The sequence below is a fragment of the Lynx rufus genome, unplaced genomic scaffold (genome assembly GCF_022079265.1).
Source record: "Lynx rufus isolate CCGP_SWC_20201006 ecotype Redwood Valley unplaced genomic scaffold, mLynRuf1.p SCAF_4, whole genome shotgun sequence".
Classification (NCBI taxonomy): Eukaryota; Metazoa; Chordata; class Mammalia; order Carnivora; family Felidae; genus Lynx; species Lynx rufus.
This window is the reverse complement of record NW_025814856.1, coordinates 155,783,575-155,804,758: the sequence shown is the minus strand read 5'-3', so window position 1 is coordinate 155,804,758 and position 21,184 is coordinate 155,783,575. Positions and strand designations below refer to the sequence as shown.

At 47.2% G+C, this 21,184-nt stretch overlaps 1 protein-coding gene across 1 annotated transcript in view; it reads left to right on the top strand.

The window, feature by feature from the left end:
• The window catches only part of DENND2A (DENN domain containing 2A), an 86,659-nt gene that overhangs the window by 49,717 nt on the left and 15,758 nt on the right, over positions 1–21,184 (top strand). The window contains exons 10-14 of the mRNA XM_047096782.1: positions 3,478–3,587; positions 4,557–4,626; positions 5,924–6,001; positions 12,221–12,361; positions 14,058–14,206. Coding sequence (XP_046952738.1) covers positions 3,478–3,587; positions 4,557–4,626; positions 5,924–6,001; positions 12,221–12,361; positions 14,058–14,206 — 548 coding nt within the window. The remainder of the gene's footprint in view (positions 1–3,477; positions 3,588–4,556; positions 4,627–5,923; positions 6,002–12,220; positions 12,362–14,057; positions 14,207–21,184) is intronic.

Below are 21,184 nucleotides of genomic sequence, written 5' to 3'. Positions count from 1 at the left end.
AGGTGTTCAGAGACAGGAAGAGGGGAGGGAGGATGTGTCCTGGTCCCCTGAGGGCCTCCTTCTGCTGCCACTGCCCAAGCATGATCCCAGCATCTATGCTGGGCCAGCTTCCTTCTGTCCTGTCCACTGTGGTCCAGCGCAGTAATCAGGTCCTTGGAGTTTAGGACGGAAACTAGGTATCACTGAAGGAAATCATGGGCACCGGCCCTCCGGACCGGCTCTGTTCACCTGAGTCCAGCTGACCTCCAGGGATGGTGTCCAGAAAACCCCAAAGCTATGAGTATGCCCACATTTGGTTGAGGCCCACACGGAGCAAGCACCCAGGCACAGAGGACTGTTCTTTTATCCTGTTTACTTCCCTCAGGGCCTAGCACAGTGTTGTACTCGTGGCAATATTTAATCAGTGTTTCAGGAATAAAGGCCTTAATTCATGAATTAATGATTGAATCACTATAACTATTGAATGCTTATAGTTTCCAACCTGGAATCCCCAGGCTCCTAGACATCCACATAAAACTTTTGAGCGGAAGCATGTATAGTCATTGTTGGAAAGGGGACCAATCTGGAAATGTATCAAGAAAAAGTCCTCTATAACCCCACTCCACAGAGATCATTGCTGTTAGCATTTTGTCATGTTTCCTCCCAGACTTTTCTCATAGTGTAATTTTCCTTCTTTTTTTTCATTTTTTAAATTTTGTTAAAGTTTATTTTTGAGACAGAGAGACAGAGCATGAGCAGGGGAGGGGCAGAGAGAGAAAGAGGTAGACACAGAATGTGAAGCAGGCTCCAGGCTCTGAGCTGTCAGCACAGAGCCCCACGCGGGGCTCGAACTCACAAACCACGAGATCATAACCTGAGCTGGTGTCAGACACTTAACCTACTGAGCCACCCAGAACCCCTCTCATAGTGTAATTTTCTAACAAAATTGATATTCTACACTGTATAATCTTTGCATCGTGTTTTCTAAATGTATCATTATTTATAAACGTATTTCCTATAAATTCTAAAACTTTTTTTAATTATATAAAGCTCTGTTATGTGGGTATGCCCTATTTAACCAGTCTCTTTCTGTTGGAAATGTATCTTGTTGCCAGTGTTTCTTTACATTTCTATTTTGAATGCTGTGTGATCATTCTGTGCATGCATTTTTACAGATCAGGCTATTTTATATCTTCTTGCCTTTGCTTCCTCCTTTCTCCTCCCTTCTAACTTTTTCTTATGGTTTTTATCCCCCACTTCTAGGGTCACCTTGACCAAGATTTCCCCTCCATACTTGCACACTAGAGATCATGCCTGCCATGTTCCATTAAAATGCTTGATATCATGTAATTATCTTTATGACAGTTCATGCAGACTGGGAAATTTTCCAGCCATTTATGATCGCTTGTATTTGTGAGAGACCTCTTTATGTCTCACTTCCCATAAATGAGCTTGTGTGCATGTAAGAGCACCCATGTACACATATGGGTTGATAACGCCTATGCTGATGACAGCATCTGTAGGTACATGTGTGTACACACGTATGTGTGCCGTGCGTGTGATCTGAAGGTGGGCGCATCCACAAGGATGGGCCAAGTCAAAAAGTGCTGGAACTCGCCTCCCTACAAGGCCTACTCTTTAGTTCTCTAAGGGTTTCCCCTGTGGAAAAATGTCATTGTTCTTTCCTTTTGTATTCTTTGGAGTTTATGGGCCTTCACTCTGCGATGATTAATGACCCCTTCCAGCAACTACACCCAGCAGGTATTTGCCTCTCTGTGAGATTATCCAAGGGTAGCCAAAATTAATGCTTTGGCAACGGTCTGAGCTAGTGAATTATCAACTCAAAAACTGCTCCTGGACAAGCTGGAATCTCGTTTGTTATGTTTCATCATGGATGGAAGAGGGAACCATTATTCTCTCAGTAGTGACTATTGATTCTGAAGAACAAAAACCAAAGGACAATTGATGACTGGCTTTAGGCCTATAAATGGTGGCTGTGTTTCATTCACTGATAGTTGTCTCAACCATTAATATTAGTAGCAACTTTAATTATATTTGCTCTAGCCCAAGGGGAATCATACTAGAAGTAGGTTTTATTTTTCTAGTTTGTTTTTTTTTTTTTTTTAACGTTTTTTCATTTTTGAGAGACAAAACACAAGCAGGGGAGGGGCAGAGAGAGAGAGGGAGATACAGAATCTTAAGCAGGCCCCAGGCTCTGAGCTGTCAGCACAGAACCTGACACAGGGCCCAAACTGACAAACAACGAAGCCGAAGTCGTACGCTTAACTGACTGAGCCACCCAGGCGCCCCTAATATGTTCTGTTTTTTAACAAGAGGATATTCATCCAGTCTATGATGTCAGATAAAGCAGAGAGAGACAGAGATTGGGAGACTAGAGATTAAGATTCCTGGGGCACCTGGGTGGCTCAGTCGGTTAAGCATCCAACTTCAGCTCAGGTCATGGATCTCACAGTTCTTGGGTTCAAGCCCCCTGTCAGGCTTTATGCTGACAGCTCATAGCCTGGATCCTGCTTCAGATTCTGTCTCTCCCTCTCTCTCTTTGCCCACCCTGCCCCCTCACACTGTCTCTCTCTCTCTTTCAGAAATAAATAAGCATTTAAAAAAATTAAAAAAAAAAAAAAAAGATTCCTAGCTAGATTCCACACAAGTTGTGTGTTCATGGGCAAGTCACTTAACACATTAGGGTTTATTTCCTTATCTCTTAGATAAGAATGTCATGGAGTGCCTGGGTGGCTCAGTCAGTTAAGCGTCCAACTTCAGCTCAGATCATGATCCCATGGTTCGTGGGTTCGAGCCCCATATAGCTGTTAGCTCTGTGCTGTTAGCTCAGAGCTGGAGCCTGCTTTGGATTCTGTGTCTCCCTCTCTCTCTCTGCCCCTCCCCCCTCATGCTCTCTCTCTCTCTCTCTCTCTCTCTCTCTCTCAAAAATAAACAGTAAAAAAAAAAAAAACTAAAAAAAAAGGATGTCACACTTGATGATGTCTAGTTTCCTTTTGATTCTGACATTCAAGGTCATTGAAATTCATTGAAGTTTACAGTATAATATAATTTGACTGGATATATTCACTAAGAAGTGTCATAAAATGTCTTTGCATGGATCGAGGCTTTCTTGGGCCCAGAAGTTGGAAGACCAGATTTGAGGCTCTGTCCTGCAGATTCATGAGTCTCCTAGTTGAAGGGGATTGCTATGACACTTTTTCCTAGTTGATTAAAATAGTTATATTCCAGAATGTTAAACATCAAAGATATTTCTCTAAAACAGACCAGTTTTTTTCCCCTGACTTGCCCCATGAGACTAGAGTTGACAGTGCCCTGGGGACAAAAGGCCCCAGCAGACTGAGCTGCAAACCCTTCCCAATGTTAAGGTGGTGGTCTCCGCTGTGGGAAGGTGGAAGATGTGGTCTTGCCAAACATCTGCCTCTCTCTCCACCATGCTGGGGTTTATTCCCCAACCTTCTCTCACTCTTTTCCCTGCAGTTGGAAAGGTCTTTCAAGTTCATGAGAGAGGCTGAGGACCAGCTGAAGGCCATCCCCCAATTCTGTTTCCCTGATGCCAAGGATTGGACTCCTGTCCAGCAATTTACCAGGTATGTGCTGGTGTCTCCCTTCTCCACCCCGAAAAACTAAGGCAAGAACCAGGGAGGGTGTCAGAGATGGCAGATGTCATAATTCAATCCTACCATTAAGTGATCCCAGTGGGCCCCAGGCTAGAGATTTTCCCCACCGTGTTTTAAAATGGGTATCTTTTAGAAGATACGAATCACCTTGCTAAGCATGCCCACTGAACATGGGCATACATTTGGTTTATAAGCCTCTGTGAAGGGCAAACATAGTTCTTGGTCTAGGAGATGCTAGAGAAACATTACCCATCACCCTTTCCTTGTCCCTTGTCCCTTGTCCCTGGAAACATTTCTTTAATAGCCCATCCAGCTGTTACTCGGACTGTGACAGGTTTACATTTCTGCTTTAACCCACATTGTTACATACCAAAATTTTTGTTATCAGATGTGTCAGCAATTGACCAAACTCAGTAGGCTGCATTCCCTGTGTTTGAGGGACGCCGTGTTCCTGAAAGTTGGCCCAGCAGTCTCTAAGGGCAGTCTGAGCTTCCGGTTGGCTCTGAAGAGACAGTTCTCAGGGAGGGCCACCCCAGGGGCACTTCCAAGGGGGGCACAGAACTGCCCCAGTCTTCAGCTGCTCCTTTACTGAGTCACATCCCTAGGACAGCAAAGGCCATCTCCTCCTGGACCTCACTGGGGACAGGAGTCACAGTAGATTCTCCATCGGTGACTGCTGTGTTTTGGGCAATGGGACGGCTCAAGTGATAGAATGCTCTGAGAGCTCAGGGTGAAGAAAAATCCCTCATTCCTCTCAGGGTGCACTGGAACTTTGGGTCTCCCTCTCCCTGACACAGACCCCAAAACTATAGGCGCACAGAGTCCCTGCACAGAGATGGACGGGCAGGACAGACACAGGCAGGTCCCTGTGATTGCTCACTGCCTGGTATCTTTTGTTGTGTTCTGCTTTGTAATGCACTTTTGTTTCCCCAACCACAGTGAAACCTTCTCATTTGTCTTAACTGGAGAAGATGGGAGCAGAAGGTTCGGTTACTGCCGAAGACTGCTGGTTAGTACATTCAGCTCTCAGTCTGCAGGAGAAGAGGCAGGAAGTGTGACAGGTTAATCAGGGGAGTTAAAAACATGGAAGATTTGGGGGAATCACCTAAGTCTCACGGGTAGAAGGGAACAACAGTTCTGTCTCCTTTAAGAAGAAAATACTTGCTCCGTTATTTTCCTCGCCAAATGAAAGGGCTTTCTCTCTTTAAGCCAAATGTCCTTTCTAATAAAACATGCTACACAGACCCAGAGAGCTTATAGTGCACATTCATAATGGCTGCTAAGGGCCAAAGAAAGGTAGTTCTCTTGTTCATGATGCAGATCATTCAAGAGTGTGTTCTTCAGGGGCTCCTGGGTGGCTCAGTCGGTTAAGCATCCAACTTCGGCTCAGGCCGTGATCTCACCATCCATGAGTTCAAGCCCCATGTCAGGCTCTGTGCTGATAGCTCAGAGCCTGGAGGCTGCTTTGGATTCTGTGTCTCCCTCTCTCTCTCTGCACCTCCCCCACTCATGCTCTGTCTCTCTCTCTAAAATAAAGACATTAAAAAAATTTTTTAAGTCAGGATTGGATTCCAATGAAATGACCATGCTAACCCATTTCAGAGCTTGTCTTTTTGAGACTCATTCTTTTGAAAATCTTTAGTAGAAGCAAATCGTTTCCCTCTGAGTATATTTGAGTCTTTGAAATAAGCTGATATAATTTAGAGTCAAGAATAATGCACAGCATACAGAAGGTATATTCAGTAATTATTTGTTGAATTAATAGTGAATAAAAAGTATGGGTAGCAATTTAAAAAGTTAAGTGGGAAAAAAATAAAAAGTTCAGTGGGATAATAAGTTTTCTTGATAAAATTACTATGACCATAGTGAGATTGATTTTCATTTTGGTTTGAAAATTAGCTTAAAAGGCAGTTTCCAAAAAGATTTTTCAGGAATGATTTCTGACTTGGAATTATCATTCTAATAAGCAACATGTGGTTTCAAGGTAACTCCTTAAGAGGAACCACAGGGATCTGGGTGAACAAGTTTAGCCTTCTTCCTTTATGGCTCCATGGGCCATTTTGAGTGCCTCCTGTATGCACAACACCCTCAATTTGGTCCCTTCAAGAGAAGAAAAATATATATACTACATGGCCAGAAGTGCTTCCCACTTATAAAATGGGGTATGGGTAACTACTTACCTCAGTGCGTTTTCAAAAGGTTCCGTGTGTGGAAACATCTGGCACATGATATGCACTTAAAAATGTTTGGGTTCTCTTCTCTGAAGTGCTAACACTCATGATTTCCTTGTGTTTCACCCCAAAAAGCCCGGTGGCAAAGGGAAGCGTCTCCCTGAAGTTTACTGCATCGTGAGCCGCCTGGGGTGCTTCAGTCTCTTTTCAAAGGTGAGGACTGGGGCCTTAGCGGAGGGAGGACACAGGAAACACCCGGACCCCTGGTACTTTTATAAGCGTATCCTGACATTTTCCTTCCCACTTCTCTTGTCACTGATATTGGAAATGAGAGCTGATGATGGTTGGCGCCCAGGAAAAGGGGGTGGGGGGAGAGTCAAAATAATTGCAGGTGGAGGATGGAAGGGGGTGGAGGATCTTCCCAGAATATTCCTTATGGTTTACTTTCGTACTTCTCAGCCCTGTCTTTTGTCATATTAGCTTTTGCATGACAGAAAGGCCACTATACTGGATGGATGTCTAAGTATCTGTGTATATATATGCGTGTTGTGTGTGTGAGAGATTTATTATTGTAATTGTGCTCTAAATCTATCAAAATCCTTAATGTAATTTGGTCCTCTTTTTGGGAAGATAAGCCAATATATCAAGACCTAGGAACTGCTGTATTGAATTGGCTCATCCATTCTACTATTCGGTGGGTAGAGAGAAGCTAATTACTATCATATCTGATAATCTTAAATATTAGGTATAATCCAACATTCATTTCCTACATTAACCAGACATGACCATCTAATCCATAAATTGATTTTAAGTTCTTCTTGAGCATATATTTTAGTCTGAGCTTTCTTTTGAGAACTGAAGTCCTATGTCTACTGTCCATGGATGGAAAGCAGCATTTCCTAAAATCATTCCGAAATAAGTCTACTTCCTGCCCACCGTCCACTTATACTCAGAGGAAGCCTGACTTCTACTGATCTGGTGTAACCTCTTGCCTTGGTAGAACTTATACTTCTGTTCAAGTCTGTTAGAAATAAAGGATGACATCAACTTGTCTGTGTTCCTCCCTCCACTCCAGTGAGGTGGTAAGCCTTTCACATTGAAGTTGGTCATTTGCAGACTCTAGGAAAGCTATGCATTGCTGCTCATGCGGGTCTTTCCGAGGGGGTTGTTTAAATTTGTTTTTTAATGTTTTATTTATTTTTGAGAGAGAGAGAGAGAGAGAGAGAGAGTATGAGCAGGGGAGGGGCAGAGAGAGAGGGAGACAGAGAATCCACAAAGCAGGCTCCAGGCTCTGAGCTGTCAGCACAGAGCCTGACATGAGGCTCAAACCCGTAAACCACAAGATCATGACCTGAGCCAAAGTCAGACTGAACCACCCAGGCGCCTCCCCCCCACCCTGCCCAGGGGGGTTTTAAACATGGAAATAAAGCTGTAGGTCACAGCCTTTGCTGTTCAGAGAATGCTTATGAAAGGGAGAAGTGGAACCGCTCCCATGAGTTAGTCTAGCGTCCAGTGGCAGCTTTGGAATTCACATGAGCCCCATTGTTTTGTCGTGGACAGGGGCTGACAAGCAAGTAAACGTATTAACATACTGTATGTGTGCAGTTCTGTGTTTTCATGGTAGTTTTGTTACTGGGGATATTGAAGGGTGTGTATGATAACTTGCCAAAGACCACACAGCAAATATGCTGGATAGAACCAGAAACAGAGCTTTAGCAAACTGATCTCTATAAACTCGGCCTATTTCCAGGTGAGGGACAAGGATGACTAAAATGACAAATTGTCCTTTTGTACAGAAAAAGGAATCAGGGGCGCCTGGCTGGCCCAGTTGGTAGAGCATGCAGCTCTTGATCTCAGGGTTCTGAGGTCAAGCCCTACACTGGGCCTGGAGACTACTTAAGAAACAAAAACAAAAAACAAAGAAAGAGGAATCGTCTTTAAGAAGAACAGCTCTCAGGGGTGCCTGGGTGGCTCAGTCGGTTAAGCAACTGACTTCGGCTCAGGTCATGATCTCACAGTTTGTGGGTTCGAGCCCTGCATCCGACTCTGTGCTGACGGCTCAGAGCCTGGATCCTGCTTTGGATTCTGTGTCTCCCTCTCTCTCTGCCCCTCCCCCACTTGTGCTCTGTCTCTCTCTCTCTCTCTCTCTCTCTCTCTCTCTCTCCCTGTCTCTCTCTCTCAAAAAATAAATAAAATATAAAAAGAAAAAGAAGAACAGCTCTCAGGGGCGCCTGCGTGGTTCATTTGGTTAAGTGTATAACTTCAGCTCAGGTCATGGTCTCATGGTTCATGGGTTCGAGCCCCACATCGGGCTGTCTGCTGTCAGCTTGGAGTCAGCTTCAGATCTTCTGTCTCCCTCTCTCTCTGCTGCTGTCCTGCACACACTCTCCCCCCCCCCCCGCCATCTCATAAATAAACATTAAAAAAAAAGGAACACCTCTCAGAATCTCTGAAGAAAGGTATATCATTAAATATGACTACAGTCACACTTTGTAACAAACCACAGTAGCTTAAAGCAGCAATCATTTATTCTTACAGACCTGCAGGTCGGCCGGGGCTCAGCTCAGCTCGTCTCCCCCTTCCCCCCGCCCCTGGGCTCGCTCTTGTGTTGTGGGTAGGCCGGGGGTTGGCTGACCTGGGCTGCCTGGTCTCTGCTGTAGGCTGCAAGGCTGGGGTTGGGGCTGGCTCACGTGTCTGTCATCCTCCTTGGACAGCGAGCTGGCCTGTGCAGTTCTCCAGCAGTTCTCGTGGCTGTAGCAGAAGCCCCAGAAGGCCGCAGAGACACGTAAGGCAGCCTTCCTGAGGCCTAGGCTTAGACCTGGCACGCTGTCACTTCTGCCTCAGAATTCTTCATCCTTTTGTTATTACCACCTAGCCAGAGTTCTAAGATTTTTTTTTTCCCCCTTTGGGGCACCCGGGCAACTCACTCGATTGAATGTCCGACTTTGGCTCAGGTCGTGATCTTGTGGTTTGTGAGTCCGAGCCCCGTGTCAGGCTCTGTGCTGACAGCTCAGAGCCTGGAGCCTGCTTCACATTCTGTGTCTCCCTCTCTCTGCCCCTCCCTCTCTTGCACTCTCTCTGTCTCAAAAATAAATAAACATTAAAAAATAAAAAAAATTAAAAAAGATTTTTTCCTCCTTCATTGCCTCCCCTCATAAAATTCTTTTTAATTTTTTTGTCATATTATTTTTTTATTGTGCTAAAATATACATAACATAGAAGTCACTATTTTAGCCATTTTTTAAGATTTTATTTTTTTTAATTTTTTTTTTTTAATGTTTATTTTTGAGAGAGACAGAGAGAGACCAAGCATGAGCAGGGGAAGGGCAGAGAGAGAGACACACACACAGAATCCAAAGCAGGCTCCAGGCTCTGAGCTGTCAGCACAGAGCTCAACGTGAGGCTCGAACTCACAAACCCGGAGATCATGACCTGAGCCAAAGTCGGATGCTTAACTGAGCCACCCAGACGCCCCTTAAGATTTTATGTTTAAGTAATCTCTATACCCAATGTGGGGTTTGAACTTACAACCCCAAGATCAAGACTCTCTTGCTCTACCGACTGAGCCAGCCAGGCACCCCTATTTTAGCCATTTTAAGTGTGCGGTTGATTAGCATTATGTTCATTCACATTGTGTGCAACTGTCACCATCATCCATCTCCAGAATTTTTTTACAATCCTGAATTAAAATTCTGCACCCATTCAACACTAACCTCCCCGTTCCCTTCCCTTCCCAGCCCCTGGCACCCACCATACTACTTTCTGTCTGTGTGAGTCTGACTACTCCAGGATCTCATGTAAATGAACTCATATATTTATCCTGTTGTGACTGACTTCTATCACGTTAGCATATGTCCTCAAGCTTTATCCATATTGGAGCATATGTCAGAATTTCCTTCCTTTTTAAGGCTGAATAACAGTCTATTGCTTGTATATATCACATTTTCTTTATCTGTTTATCCATAGATGGACATTTGTGTTGTTCCCACCTTTTAGATATTGTGAATTATGCTAACCTGAAAATGGCCATTCAGATGTCTGAGTCCCTGCTTTCAAATTTTGGGAGTACATACCCTTTTAAGTGTGAAATTCCTGGATGGTAGGGTAATTCTATATTTAATTTTTTGAGGAACTGCCACACGTACAATCTTTTTAATTTTAATAAGAAATTTTATTTAACCCATATATCTAAAATACTAGTATTTCAGCACTTCATCAATATAGTCATTGATATTTTACATTCTTAATTCTGTATTTTGAAATCTACTGAGTGTTTTTACATTTATAACACACATCTCAGTTCAGACTAGCCATATTTCAAGAGTTCAATACCTACACGTGATATTATTATAAATGGGTTTTTTAAGTTAATTTGTTTATTTTGAGAGAAAGAAAAGGAGAGCGTGAGTAGGGGAGGAACAGAGAGGGGGAGAGAGAATCCCAAGCAGGCTCCGTGCTGTCAGCACAGAGCCCGATGCAGGGCTCAGTCTCACAAACTGTGAGGTCAAGATCTGAGCCAAAATCACGAGTTCCATGCTTGGGGCACCTGGGTGGCTCATTCAGTTAAGCATCAGGCTCGGGTCATGATCTCACGGTTAGTAACTTCGAGCCCTGCATCGAGTTCTCTGCTCTCTCTGCTGTCAGCACAGAGCCCACTTCGGATTTTCTGTCTCCCTCTCTCTCTGTCCCCCTCCTCAAAAATAAATAAACATTAAAAAAAAGAGAGAGAGAGAGATGGGGCACCTGGGTATCTCAGCCGGTTAAGCATCAGGTCATGATCTCACAGCTCCTGTCTTCAATACTTGTGTCGGGCTCTGTGCTGATAGCTCAGAGCCTGAAGCCTGCTTCGGATTCTGTGTCTCCCTCTCTCTGCCCCTCCCCCATTTGTGTTCTCTCTCTCTCTCTCTACATAAACAAAAAAAATGTATGCTCAACTGACTGAGCCACCCAGGTACCCCTATAAATGGCATTTTTATTAAAACTCTTTGATCCACAACTAGATTATGGAGGGTCTTACATTTAGACCTTTTAGAATAACAGTTTTATTGAGATGAAGTTTGTAAACCATAAAATTCACCCTTTATCACATCCACACAGTTGTGTAATTATCACCACAATTATAGGACATTTTTATCAACATTTTTATAGAAACCCCTATGCCCATTAGCAGTCACTTTCTACTTCCAGAAAGCAGTCTGCTTTCCGTCTCTATGGATTTGTCTCTTCTGGAGTTTTTATCCAAATGGAATCATACGAGAAGTAGCCTTTTGTGACTCGGGTCTTTGACTTAGCCTAATATTTTCAAGGTTCATCCCTGCTAGAGTATGAATCAGTATCTCATTCCCTGTAGTGGCTGATTATGGCATATAATGGAACATCACATTGTGTTTATCCACTCTTCAGCTGATGGACATTTAGGTTATTTCCCCTTTTTGGCTACAATGAATAATAGGGGTTTTTTTGTTTTTGTTGTTGTTTTTGTTTTTTAATGTTTATTCATCTTTGAGAGACGGAGAGAGACAGAGCATGAGCGGGGAAGGGGCAGAGAGAGGGAGACACAGAATCCGAAGCAGTCTCCAGGCTCTGAGCTGTCAGCACAGAGCCCGATGTGGGGCTCGGACTCACAAACCATGAGATCATGACCTGAGCCGAAGTCGGAGGCTCAACTGACTGAGCCACCCAGGTGCCCCTGCTGTGAACATGAATGTGCCAGTTTTTGTGTGGACGTATGTTTTCATGTCTCTTGGGTAAATGTCTAGAAATGTAATTGCTAAGTCATATGGTAACACGGTGTTTAACCTTTTAAGGTACTGCCAGACTGTTTAGCTATTTTACATTCCCACCATCCGTGCATGAGGGTTCCAATGTCTCCACTTCCTTGCCAACACTTACTATTGTCCGTCTTTTGGTTTTAGCCCTCCTAATGCGTGTTAAGTGGAATCTTATTGTGGCTTGTGTTTGCATTTCCCTAATGGCTACCCCCAGAGAGACTTTAAATCCACAGATATACCGTATATCTTTTTATGTACTGTCGCCCCTTAAAAGGCTACAAACCATTATAGTATCTAAGTTTTCTTCATCACCAGCCCCAAGAACCAATTTTTATCCCCTTAGGGACAATATCGCTCCCATTAAAAATGCATATGTTAGCCCAGTAAGTTACATGTCCAAACCCAAAGTCAAGCGGGTCAAGGAACTTCACCCCTTTGGTGGAAAGAACTGCAAAGGCACAAGGCAGAGGAAGGGTACACAGAAAGGAGATTTGGGACAAAACCGTATGGGGTGAAAGACGCTTAAAGTTTGGCCTGATGAGGACAGCAGGGCTTCCCCATAATTCTTCAGTCGCTGTGGTGGGCCCACTTCATCGAGAACAGAGCAATACCTTGGCACGCTGACATCTGGATAGCTAAGCTGCTTTGGTGACCCTTGCAGATCTTGGATGAGGTGGAAAAGCGACGAGGCATCTCTCCTGCCCTGGTACAGCCCCTCATGAGGAGTGTCATGGAGGCCCCTTTCCCAGCACTGGGCAAGACCATCGTCGTCAAGAACTTCTTGCCAGGATCAGGAACTGAGGTAAGCCATCAGATTCCTATTGTCTCCTAGAGGAGACAGTGGCCCAGACAGCCAAGTCCCAGTAAACCAAGCAAGGGGCTGGCTTTCAGTGGTCTGTCTCATCGCCTGATGTCACATTCAGGTGCATGTAAAATCCACCCAAGTCCTGTCTATCCATTCGAGGATTCATTCCCAGACAGCATCCCCAGAACTATGTCATGGCAGTATATGGTGTTTCTTTGCATGACCTCGGCCCCACAGATTAGGGACCTGCATTGAACATCCTTAGCTACTCTTAATAGCCCATTACTCTCATAGATAGCATTTGAACCCATTTATGTTTTTGGTCTCCGTCACCTCTATAACTTCATATTGTAAGATAGATTATTTTCAGGGAAGACAAGTTCAGGTACTACTTTTTTTCACCCGTCTAGGACTTTGAGGCATGTTCCCCTCCTTGGCTGGGTTGGGATTGAATGCAGGATTTTGTTTTTCTCCTTCCCATTCCTTTTATATGGCTCTGTGGACATCAGAAGGTACATCCCATCCTGCCTGAGTATCTATTTATTTCCAAAAGCCCTTGAAAAAGCAAAGTCACCTCTGGAGACAGGGGAGGGGAGGATGGGGAGGGGAGGATGGGAAGGGGATATTCTGCCACAACTCATTTTCCCAGAGCAGAGAGAAGCATTCTCCCTGTTGCTGGAGAGTCTTGCACTGTCCTATACCAGATACAGGCGACTTGCCCATAGGGATGTTAACATTAACGTGCCCCACTGTGTGGGCAACACAGGGTAGGCATGGTGCTCAGAGTAAAACACTGGTCTCTGCTCACTGTGAAGGAGTCAGCTATTAAAAGAGAAAAACAGGAACGCCTGGGTGGCTCAGTCAGTTACACGTCTGACTTTGGCTCAGGTCATGATCTCATGGTTTGTGAGTTTGAGCCCCACGTCGGGCTCTGCACTGACCGCTCGAAGCCTGGAGCCTGCTTCAGAATCTGTATCTCCCTCTCTCTCTCTACCGAACCCCACTCATGTGCGCTTTTTCTGTCTCTCTCTCTCCCTCTCTCAAAAATAAATAAACATTTTAAAAAAAGAAATAAAAAAAGAAGAAAAGCACACCCAGGAGTAGTTGACTTGAGATGAATTTGGGAACATTTCAACAAGTACAGAATGAGAAACTATGCCCACTGAACATACAAGCTGTAAGACACATCATAGGGAAGGGACTGGTATGGGGTTGGGCTCACTGAGAAATGCCTTCTAGAGGAGGTGAGTCTTGAAAGTGTTGCTTGGATCTTTTGGTCCTTCTGCGTGAGCCCATGACTCCATTCCAGCAGGTAATATTCCCTTGTGAGGCAGACACTTCCCTGTGGGACTCTAAGTGATGGGATAGCAACAGTCATGGCACTTCCAGGGAGGGGCGTGGTCCACATATGTCATCGCCAGCCAGAGCCACCAGCCATTTTGGGTCAAGGGCCATTGATTCTTCCACCCTATGTCCCCACCTCCAACCGAACTTTCCTCACACTCAACTGCGACAGAGTCACTTCCAAGTGTACCTGCTCCCCAGTCTCCTAGGATCTTTCTTTTCCCCAGTCGCCTTGTCTTCCTTGTTTCCTTTCCCTTTTCCCCTGCCAGTGGGTGCGCCCTGCTGAGGAACTCAGAGCCCCCGGCCTGTGTTGCGGCCCCTCCTCACGGCTGCTCCTGTTCCCCGGCAGGTGATTGAACTGTGCCGCCCGCTGGACTCCCGGCTCGAACACGTAGACTTTGAGTCTCTCTTCTCCTCTCTCAGCGTCCGCCACCTGCTCTGTGTTTTTGCCTCCCTGCTTCTGGAAAGGAGGGTCATCTTCATCGCAGACAAGCTCAGGTACCAACCGTGGCCTCTCCTACTAAAGTGTCTGAATGACAGTCGGTCTCGGGCTGGCTGGCACGTGTAGGGCAGGTGATTGTCGGGGACTGCCAAGGAAGCACCCTGAGGGAAGAGTGCGGGTCAGTGGGCAGCGAGGAGTGGAGATCTGTAAGGCACAGCGGTTCTGAAACACCGGGTAAGCCCACGCCTCCCTACACACTTACCTGGTTTGCAGCCTGCCTTCCACCCGTTCCACTGTGTGCTGGGCGCTCTGCCATGTGCTGGGGGACCGACGGTTCTAGAACGGAGCAGACCACCCAGTACTGTGTTGTAAAGGCTTACCAGAGCAGTGTGTTCTAGGCAGGAGGAGGGCCCTCCTCCTCAGAGGAAGCCAGTTCTGGCTGAGTCCTAAGACTAACAGCAAGTAGAAAGCACATTCCAGGCGAAAGGAGCAAGGCAAGGAGGCCGGAGGCCGAGCATGACACCTTCAGGAACTGCAAAGCCGTTGGCTGCAGCTGAGCCCAGAGAGGAAGGCCCAGGAGGAGGCAGGGAGCCAAGGTTCACAGACGGCTGCAGGGTTGTGCTAGAGCACAGATGTATCCCAAAGGCACCCCCTCCTCTCAGTGCTAAAATAAATTACACAGAGTCTCACACACACCTGCTCGCCGCTTGGTAGGATGCCCCCCACGTCCTATGGGTCACACTCAGTGATTTGCAAAGCCCACGTCACAAAGCAAGGAAGAGCCAGAAGGAGATACAGGTAGGGATTCGAGTTAATTCTAAACTAGGAAGAAAAAAAAAAGAATTCCTGGCATTTTCCTCCTTTCAAAATACCGAATCAGAGCCTTCTTTGCTTTGGAGCTGAGGGCACAGCGGCACGGGTAGTGAGTGAAACTCCACGAGGGGCTGAGATGTGGGACCCAGTCAGAGATGGGCCAGCCAACCAGTGAAAGCAGATGAGGCCAACCGAGGAGTCCATCTGGAGAGAAGAAATGCCAAAAACACAAAAATTAAAGAACCGTGGTTTGCAGAGGAAATCTGACTCCCCCAAGTCTGGAAAACAAAAGGGAGGAAGAGGAACAGGGAAAGAGGAATGGCAAGGACAGAAGGTGTGAACGTGGAGTTCATCAGGAATGTGGTAGGAAATGGAATCCAGTCCTCTCCTCCCGCGCCAGCCCATCTGGTCATCTTGGTGATGCTCCTCTCTGGATAGCAGCCACTTGGCTATTCCCAGCCCGATCCCACCCTGGCCTTTAGCGAGCTATTCACTTTTACTGTCGTGGTTATTGCACTCCCTGTGCACTGGGGTCCGCTCAGGAAGCGGGCCGGCACTCCGCTGGGCGCGGGCAGCTCTCCAAGCTCGCTGGGCACTGGGGAGTTCAGACGGGAGAGTTCTCAAGGTTGGGGCTCTGGGAGCTGAGGAGGAGTAATAACCCTTCAGTGGCCAGGGTCGGATTTCATGGACATTCTAGTAGCTGTCTGTATTCTCTGGAAGCCCCACTCTGTCCCCCAGAAGTAGAATTCTCAGGCTCGGCCGTGGGGGAGGGGAGAGTGGGGAATCTCAGAAAGGCCTAGGCTAGAAGTGATTGCCAGCCAAGTAAACGTGCTGCCCACCAGGATTGGAGATGCAGCCAGACAGTCCCCTGAGGAGCTTGCTTCTGGGCTGAAGATGTTAGGCTCAGGAAGGTCCAGCCTGACAAAATGTCCAGGAAGATGGGCATGGCTGGAGAGGAGTATGCCCTCCCCAGGCTTCCTCCCGGGCAGAGGAGAACACAAACTATCATCTGTTTTTCTTGTCAAAGTACAATGCAAGAGAGAAGGTGAGAACAGAGAGGGTCAAAGACAAATGCATCCCTGAAGGGCAACAGAGTGGATGTGTCAGGCTTAGGGGACCAAGACAGCTGGAAGGGCTCAGGACAGAGATCTCTGGGAGGAGACCACCACCTCGCCCCCCCACCCCCTCCCTGGACACATTTCTGGGTTGATGGGTTAAAGCCCCTCCCACAGAACTGCTCTAAGGAGACAAAGGAAAGCGAAGGAGCCCCATTGCTGTAAATGGACCCTGCCCAGTGGCTGCATCTTGTTAGTTCTACCATCCCCTCCCCTCCTGCTCTAGGGCAGCTTTGTGGGGAAGACAGGTCACCAGTGTGGTCAGACTGGAGGCATTTGGAGAGTCCCCACCTTCCATGATGCCTGGTATTCTGCCGGTAGAGACTTAGTCCCTTGGACAAGCAAACACCCATGAGAGGGGAGAGGGGTAAGATGGCAGCTGTGGATGCTGCAGGGACATGGAGAACGTTGGTGCTGTCCTTGGGTCCAGAGTTGGGCCACAGTGCAGCCAACTGCTGTGTGTGTGTATGGAAAGTACCTTAATTACATTTTTTAAACCCTTCATGGCCTTCAGACTTGCACGCCCATCTCTCATCACACAGGACGTGGGGCCTAGGGGTGTCCCCCCCACCCGCCACCCCCAGGAGAGAGGAAGCCTGAACATCCTCCACTGTTGGCCTTGGGTCTCCTCATTTATGAAACAAGGGCTTGTCTGCACCCAGGTCCCTTGTCATTCTGACCTGCTTGGGCTCCCGTGTCATGTTGGCCCCAAAGGCAGCCCGTACTTTTCCTGTTACAAATGGCTCACAGTGTTCTCTCTCTTACCCAATAAATTATCTTTCTATCCAACACGAGTTCCATGCAGGCCTGAAGAGGTGGAAAAATAAATAAATAAAGGCCCACAGAGCTGAGGCTGGAAAAGAAGGAAACACAGCAGGCGGGAGCCAGAGGACAGGAACAACAGGCAACCGTCAGGAGCACTGGAATGTTGCCTCTGGGCCAGGCTCTTGGAAGGGTTTGACCTGTATTCTTTCAGGCTCCTGACAACTCAATCACATAGCTTCTATTATTAGGAAACTAAGAAGCACACAGAGGTTAAGACACTTTGCTCAAGCAAGCCAGAGGTTAGTGGAAGAGCTGGGACACAGGCAGCCTGGCTCCAGAGAAAATGAGAAGGAAGGAGGAGGAGCTGGCCTCATTTGGTCGGGGAGGGGGGGGGGGGGGGCGGGGGTAGGGTGCAGGGCAGCCGTGCCTGTGACCCCACCTACAGAAATCTATAAGGAAAGTCTTTTTTTTTTTTTTTTTACATTCATTTATTTTTGAGAGAGAGCACAAGTGGGGGAGGGGCAGAGAGAGAAGGAGACACAGAATCCGGAGCAGGCTCCAGGCTCCGAGCTGTCAGCAGAGCCCGATGCGGGGCTCGAACTCACAAACCATGAGATCATGACCTGAGCCAAAGTCAGACACTTAACCGACTGAGCCACCCAGACGCCCCCATAAGGAAAGTCTTTTTAAAAACATGCCATTAAGACCCCTTTGTGCTTGGCAGTTAGGCTAGAATTGTCTACGGAAGAAGCTGAGACTTCTGTGGTTTTCTCCCCAGGCCCTCCCTCTCTTATGGCCTTCATCTGGGGCCTGGAGAGGCAGGTGGGTCCAGATGACCCCCACACTCTCTCCTAGCTCTGAAACTCCCGGCTGCACGGTCAGAGTGCTCTGGGCCTCCTGGGACTGTGCTCCTTTGTGCCTTGCCCTCCCAGTGACCCTGGCCCAGAACCTGCTAAGGGCCCCATTCCTGACCCAGGACTCCCCTCCTCAGGCATCCTGTGCTTTCCAAAGCGTCCCCGGGGATGACCACCTCGTGTGTCCAGCTGTGCCGTGGGGGAGGGATCATCTAATTTCTGCAGGACCTCTCCAGCTCAAGTGATGCCTGACTCTGTGAACACACTGATGAGGGAAGGTCAGCACTGCCAGCCCACATCTCCCTGCCCTCGGTAGGCTCTCTCCTCTCCCAGGTTGATCTGTTCAGTAGAAATCACCTGGGAAGCCTGTCCCAGCTACTTGGCGTCTGCGATTCTAATCCTAGACACTTCAGAGCTGGTGTGATGCCGAAATAACTGTGTGCTCATTGAATGCCCCTCTTAACATCACTTGGGTTAGAGACAAATACACACCATGTTGTGGGTCCTCTCCAGGATTCCCAGGCCTCTGACCTAGACTGTGCCCAAAGTTGGGGCCCTCTGCACCTCCTTTTACAGCTTAAACGGTCTACTTCTGGAGGCCTCAGTTTTGGGTTTCTTGGTTGTGACCCCTTCCCTAACAGGCCAGCTAAGCCAGTACAGGGAAGCCTGGCTCACCTGTAAGAAAGTGACATCGCTGGGATGCCTGGCTGACTCAGTCAGTGACGCATGTGACTCGATCATTAGGGTTGTAAGTTCGACCCCCACATTGGGTGTAGAAATTACTTAAAAATAAAATCGTGGGGCGTTTCAGTGGCTCAGTCCGTTGAGCGTCCCGACTTGATTTGTCTCAGGTCTTGATTCCAGGGTTGTGGGATCATGCCCCACATCGGGTGGGCTCTGTGCTGAGCTCTGTCTCTTTCCCTCTCTCTCTCTTTCTCTCTCTCTCTCTCTCTCTCTCTCTCCCTAAAATAAGAAATAAAATAGGGACACCCCAGTGGCTCAGCATTTAAGCGTCCAACGTCAGCTCAGGTCATGATCTCACGGATCCTGAGTTTGAGCCCTGCATCGGGCTCTGCTGACAGCTCAGAGCCTAGACCCTGCTTCGGATTCTGTGTCTCCCTCTCTCCCCGCCCCTCTCATGCCCCTGCTCTGTCTCTGTCGCTAAAAAAGTAAACATGAAAAAAAATTTGTTTTAATAAATAATAAATTCTTTTTTAAAAAAGAAAAAAGTGACATAGCTAATGATCAAAGCACAGAAACTCCACCAAAGAACATCACACATGTGACGCTGCTGCGTGAAAAAGCCAGAAGCCATGTTGTCCTCTCCATCCTGCTCTGCTTCCCAGCTGTCCCTCCAGGACCAATCTGTGTGCACCTAAAGCTGCCTGATTTACGGGCAAAGAGCCATAAGGAACTGAAGGGTTCTCTGACCAGGCCATGACAAACTAGGGCTTGGGGGACAGTGGCTGGCTGCAAGTTGTGTGACCTGGGAAGGTGCAGGAAGAGAGCCTCCCGCATAAGCTCCCGTGGCGGGAGGTGGGGTGGGGGGGGCTTTCCTCCTCCTCACTGGGCACAGTACTCCCCCACCCCCCCGCCGCGCATGCTCCCATTTCCAGCCCTGTCCAGCCAGACGTTGAAGCAAGCCTCCCGTTCTCCTGATTCCTCCCAAACCTTGTGACACCGCAGAACAGCGCATGAGAGCAGGACATGCCCCAAGCTCCGGGAGTGGCCGCGTGGCATCCCAGGGTGGACTGGGGCCTGCATTAGGCCCGTAGTCATGCTGCCATTCCCTCCCCTGCCACACAGCATTCTCAGTCTTCATTGCCGGGGAGTCTGCGCACTGCAGGCGGAAATAGCAGGGACTTGTGGCAAATGCTGAATGAGTTATGAAAGAGTTTTAAGTCAGGCCAAAAATCTATCAAACTTAGAATAACATTTTTGCTCCGTTTCATCTTCAGGGTGGACCCTGAGTGTTTCTTAAGGGCCTGTCAAGCCGAAGTTTTGACAGATGGAAAGGAAAGAATGCTGTTGTGATGGCTTGTTCTGTTGTCATAGCAACCCAACTAAATATTTGCTCATGCCCCTTTCTTCATTGCCCCGATGATAAACATTTTGTTTTTTAGTTTATTAATTTCAATTCCCAAAGTTTTGACTATATCTACAGACCAGGCTGAATAGTGAAGTCAGAGCTGCACATAAACAAATCTGTACAAAAGTTTTAGATGGGACAGATTTTTAACGTTTAAGAAATTCACTTTTATCTTTCTGGAGTACATGAAGGCTAGAAGCCAAGGGACTGTTGGCTGATGATAAGTAGGATCAGGTGGTCAAATCTTGACACATACTGGAGTTTGCGCCTTGCCTTCCACACCTGGGTAACTACACAGATAAGTTCGTAGGTGGCTGTGCATTTTCATCCTTTTGTGTGCTCCTGTCGGTTCGTTGTTTCATCGGTTTCTGTAAGCCTAGGTCCTCTGTTCTGCCTAGAATCAGTTGTGCTCAGCAATGCTTACCGTCTGGGACAAGGTTGGGTTTGTGAGCCTGCCCTCTCTAGGCAATGAGCTTGCCTGAGGCCGACCTGAAGTTTTGGTAGCTGCCCCCTTGGTGGCCCTGGCATTCATGGGGCACCTGGGTGGCTCAGCCAGTTGAGCATCGACTTCGGCTCAGGTCATGATCTCACAGTTTGTGGGTTTGGGCCCCGTGTCGGGCTCTGTGCTGACAGCTCGGAGCCTGGAGCCTAGAGCCTGCTTCGGATTCTGTGTCTCCTGTTCTCTCTCTCTGTCTCTCTCAAAAATAAATAAGCTTAAAAAAATTCAAACTACTACTTCAGGGGGCACCTTGGATGGCCGAAGCTCGAGTCATGATCTCGCAGTTCGTGGGTTCAGGCCCCACATCGGGCTCGTTGCTGTCAGCGCAGAGCCCCCTTTGGATCCTCTGTCTCCCTCTCTCTGCCCCTGCCCTACCTGCACTCTCTCCCTCTCAAAAGTAAATAAACACTAAAAAAAAAAAAAAAAAGTAGAACAAAACAAAAACAAGATACTATTTCAGAGGTCCTCAGCGTGGCTGACAGAGGTACATACATTTAAATCAGCAAAATTCTATGAAAAATACAGTGCTAGTAACATAATGACATCAGTCTGATTAAATATGAAGGGTCAACTACCTGTGTTTGCATATGAACACCAAGAAGATAACACGCGGAGCCGGATTAAGAGACTAGCATAACCACAAATTGTCTTCTACTCCAAACCCATCTCAGGGTCACATGCTCTCAGGCATGCTTGCTTTGTGTTACCGCCTTTTTTGGAACTTACTGCCAGGACTCAAAACCTCTCCACTGCTTTTGTCTGTTAGCTCACTGTTGCTGTTCTGTCCTATCTCCGTTAACGAGCCCTAGAATTGTCTTCCGATGACCAGGCCTAGTTCTTTTCAATTTCCAGCTCTTCCCAGTTCCTGGCTTTCTCTCGTAGATTTGTAGTTTGTAAAC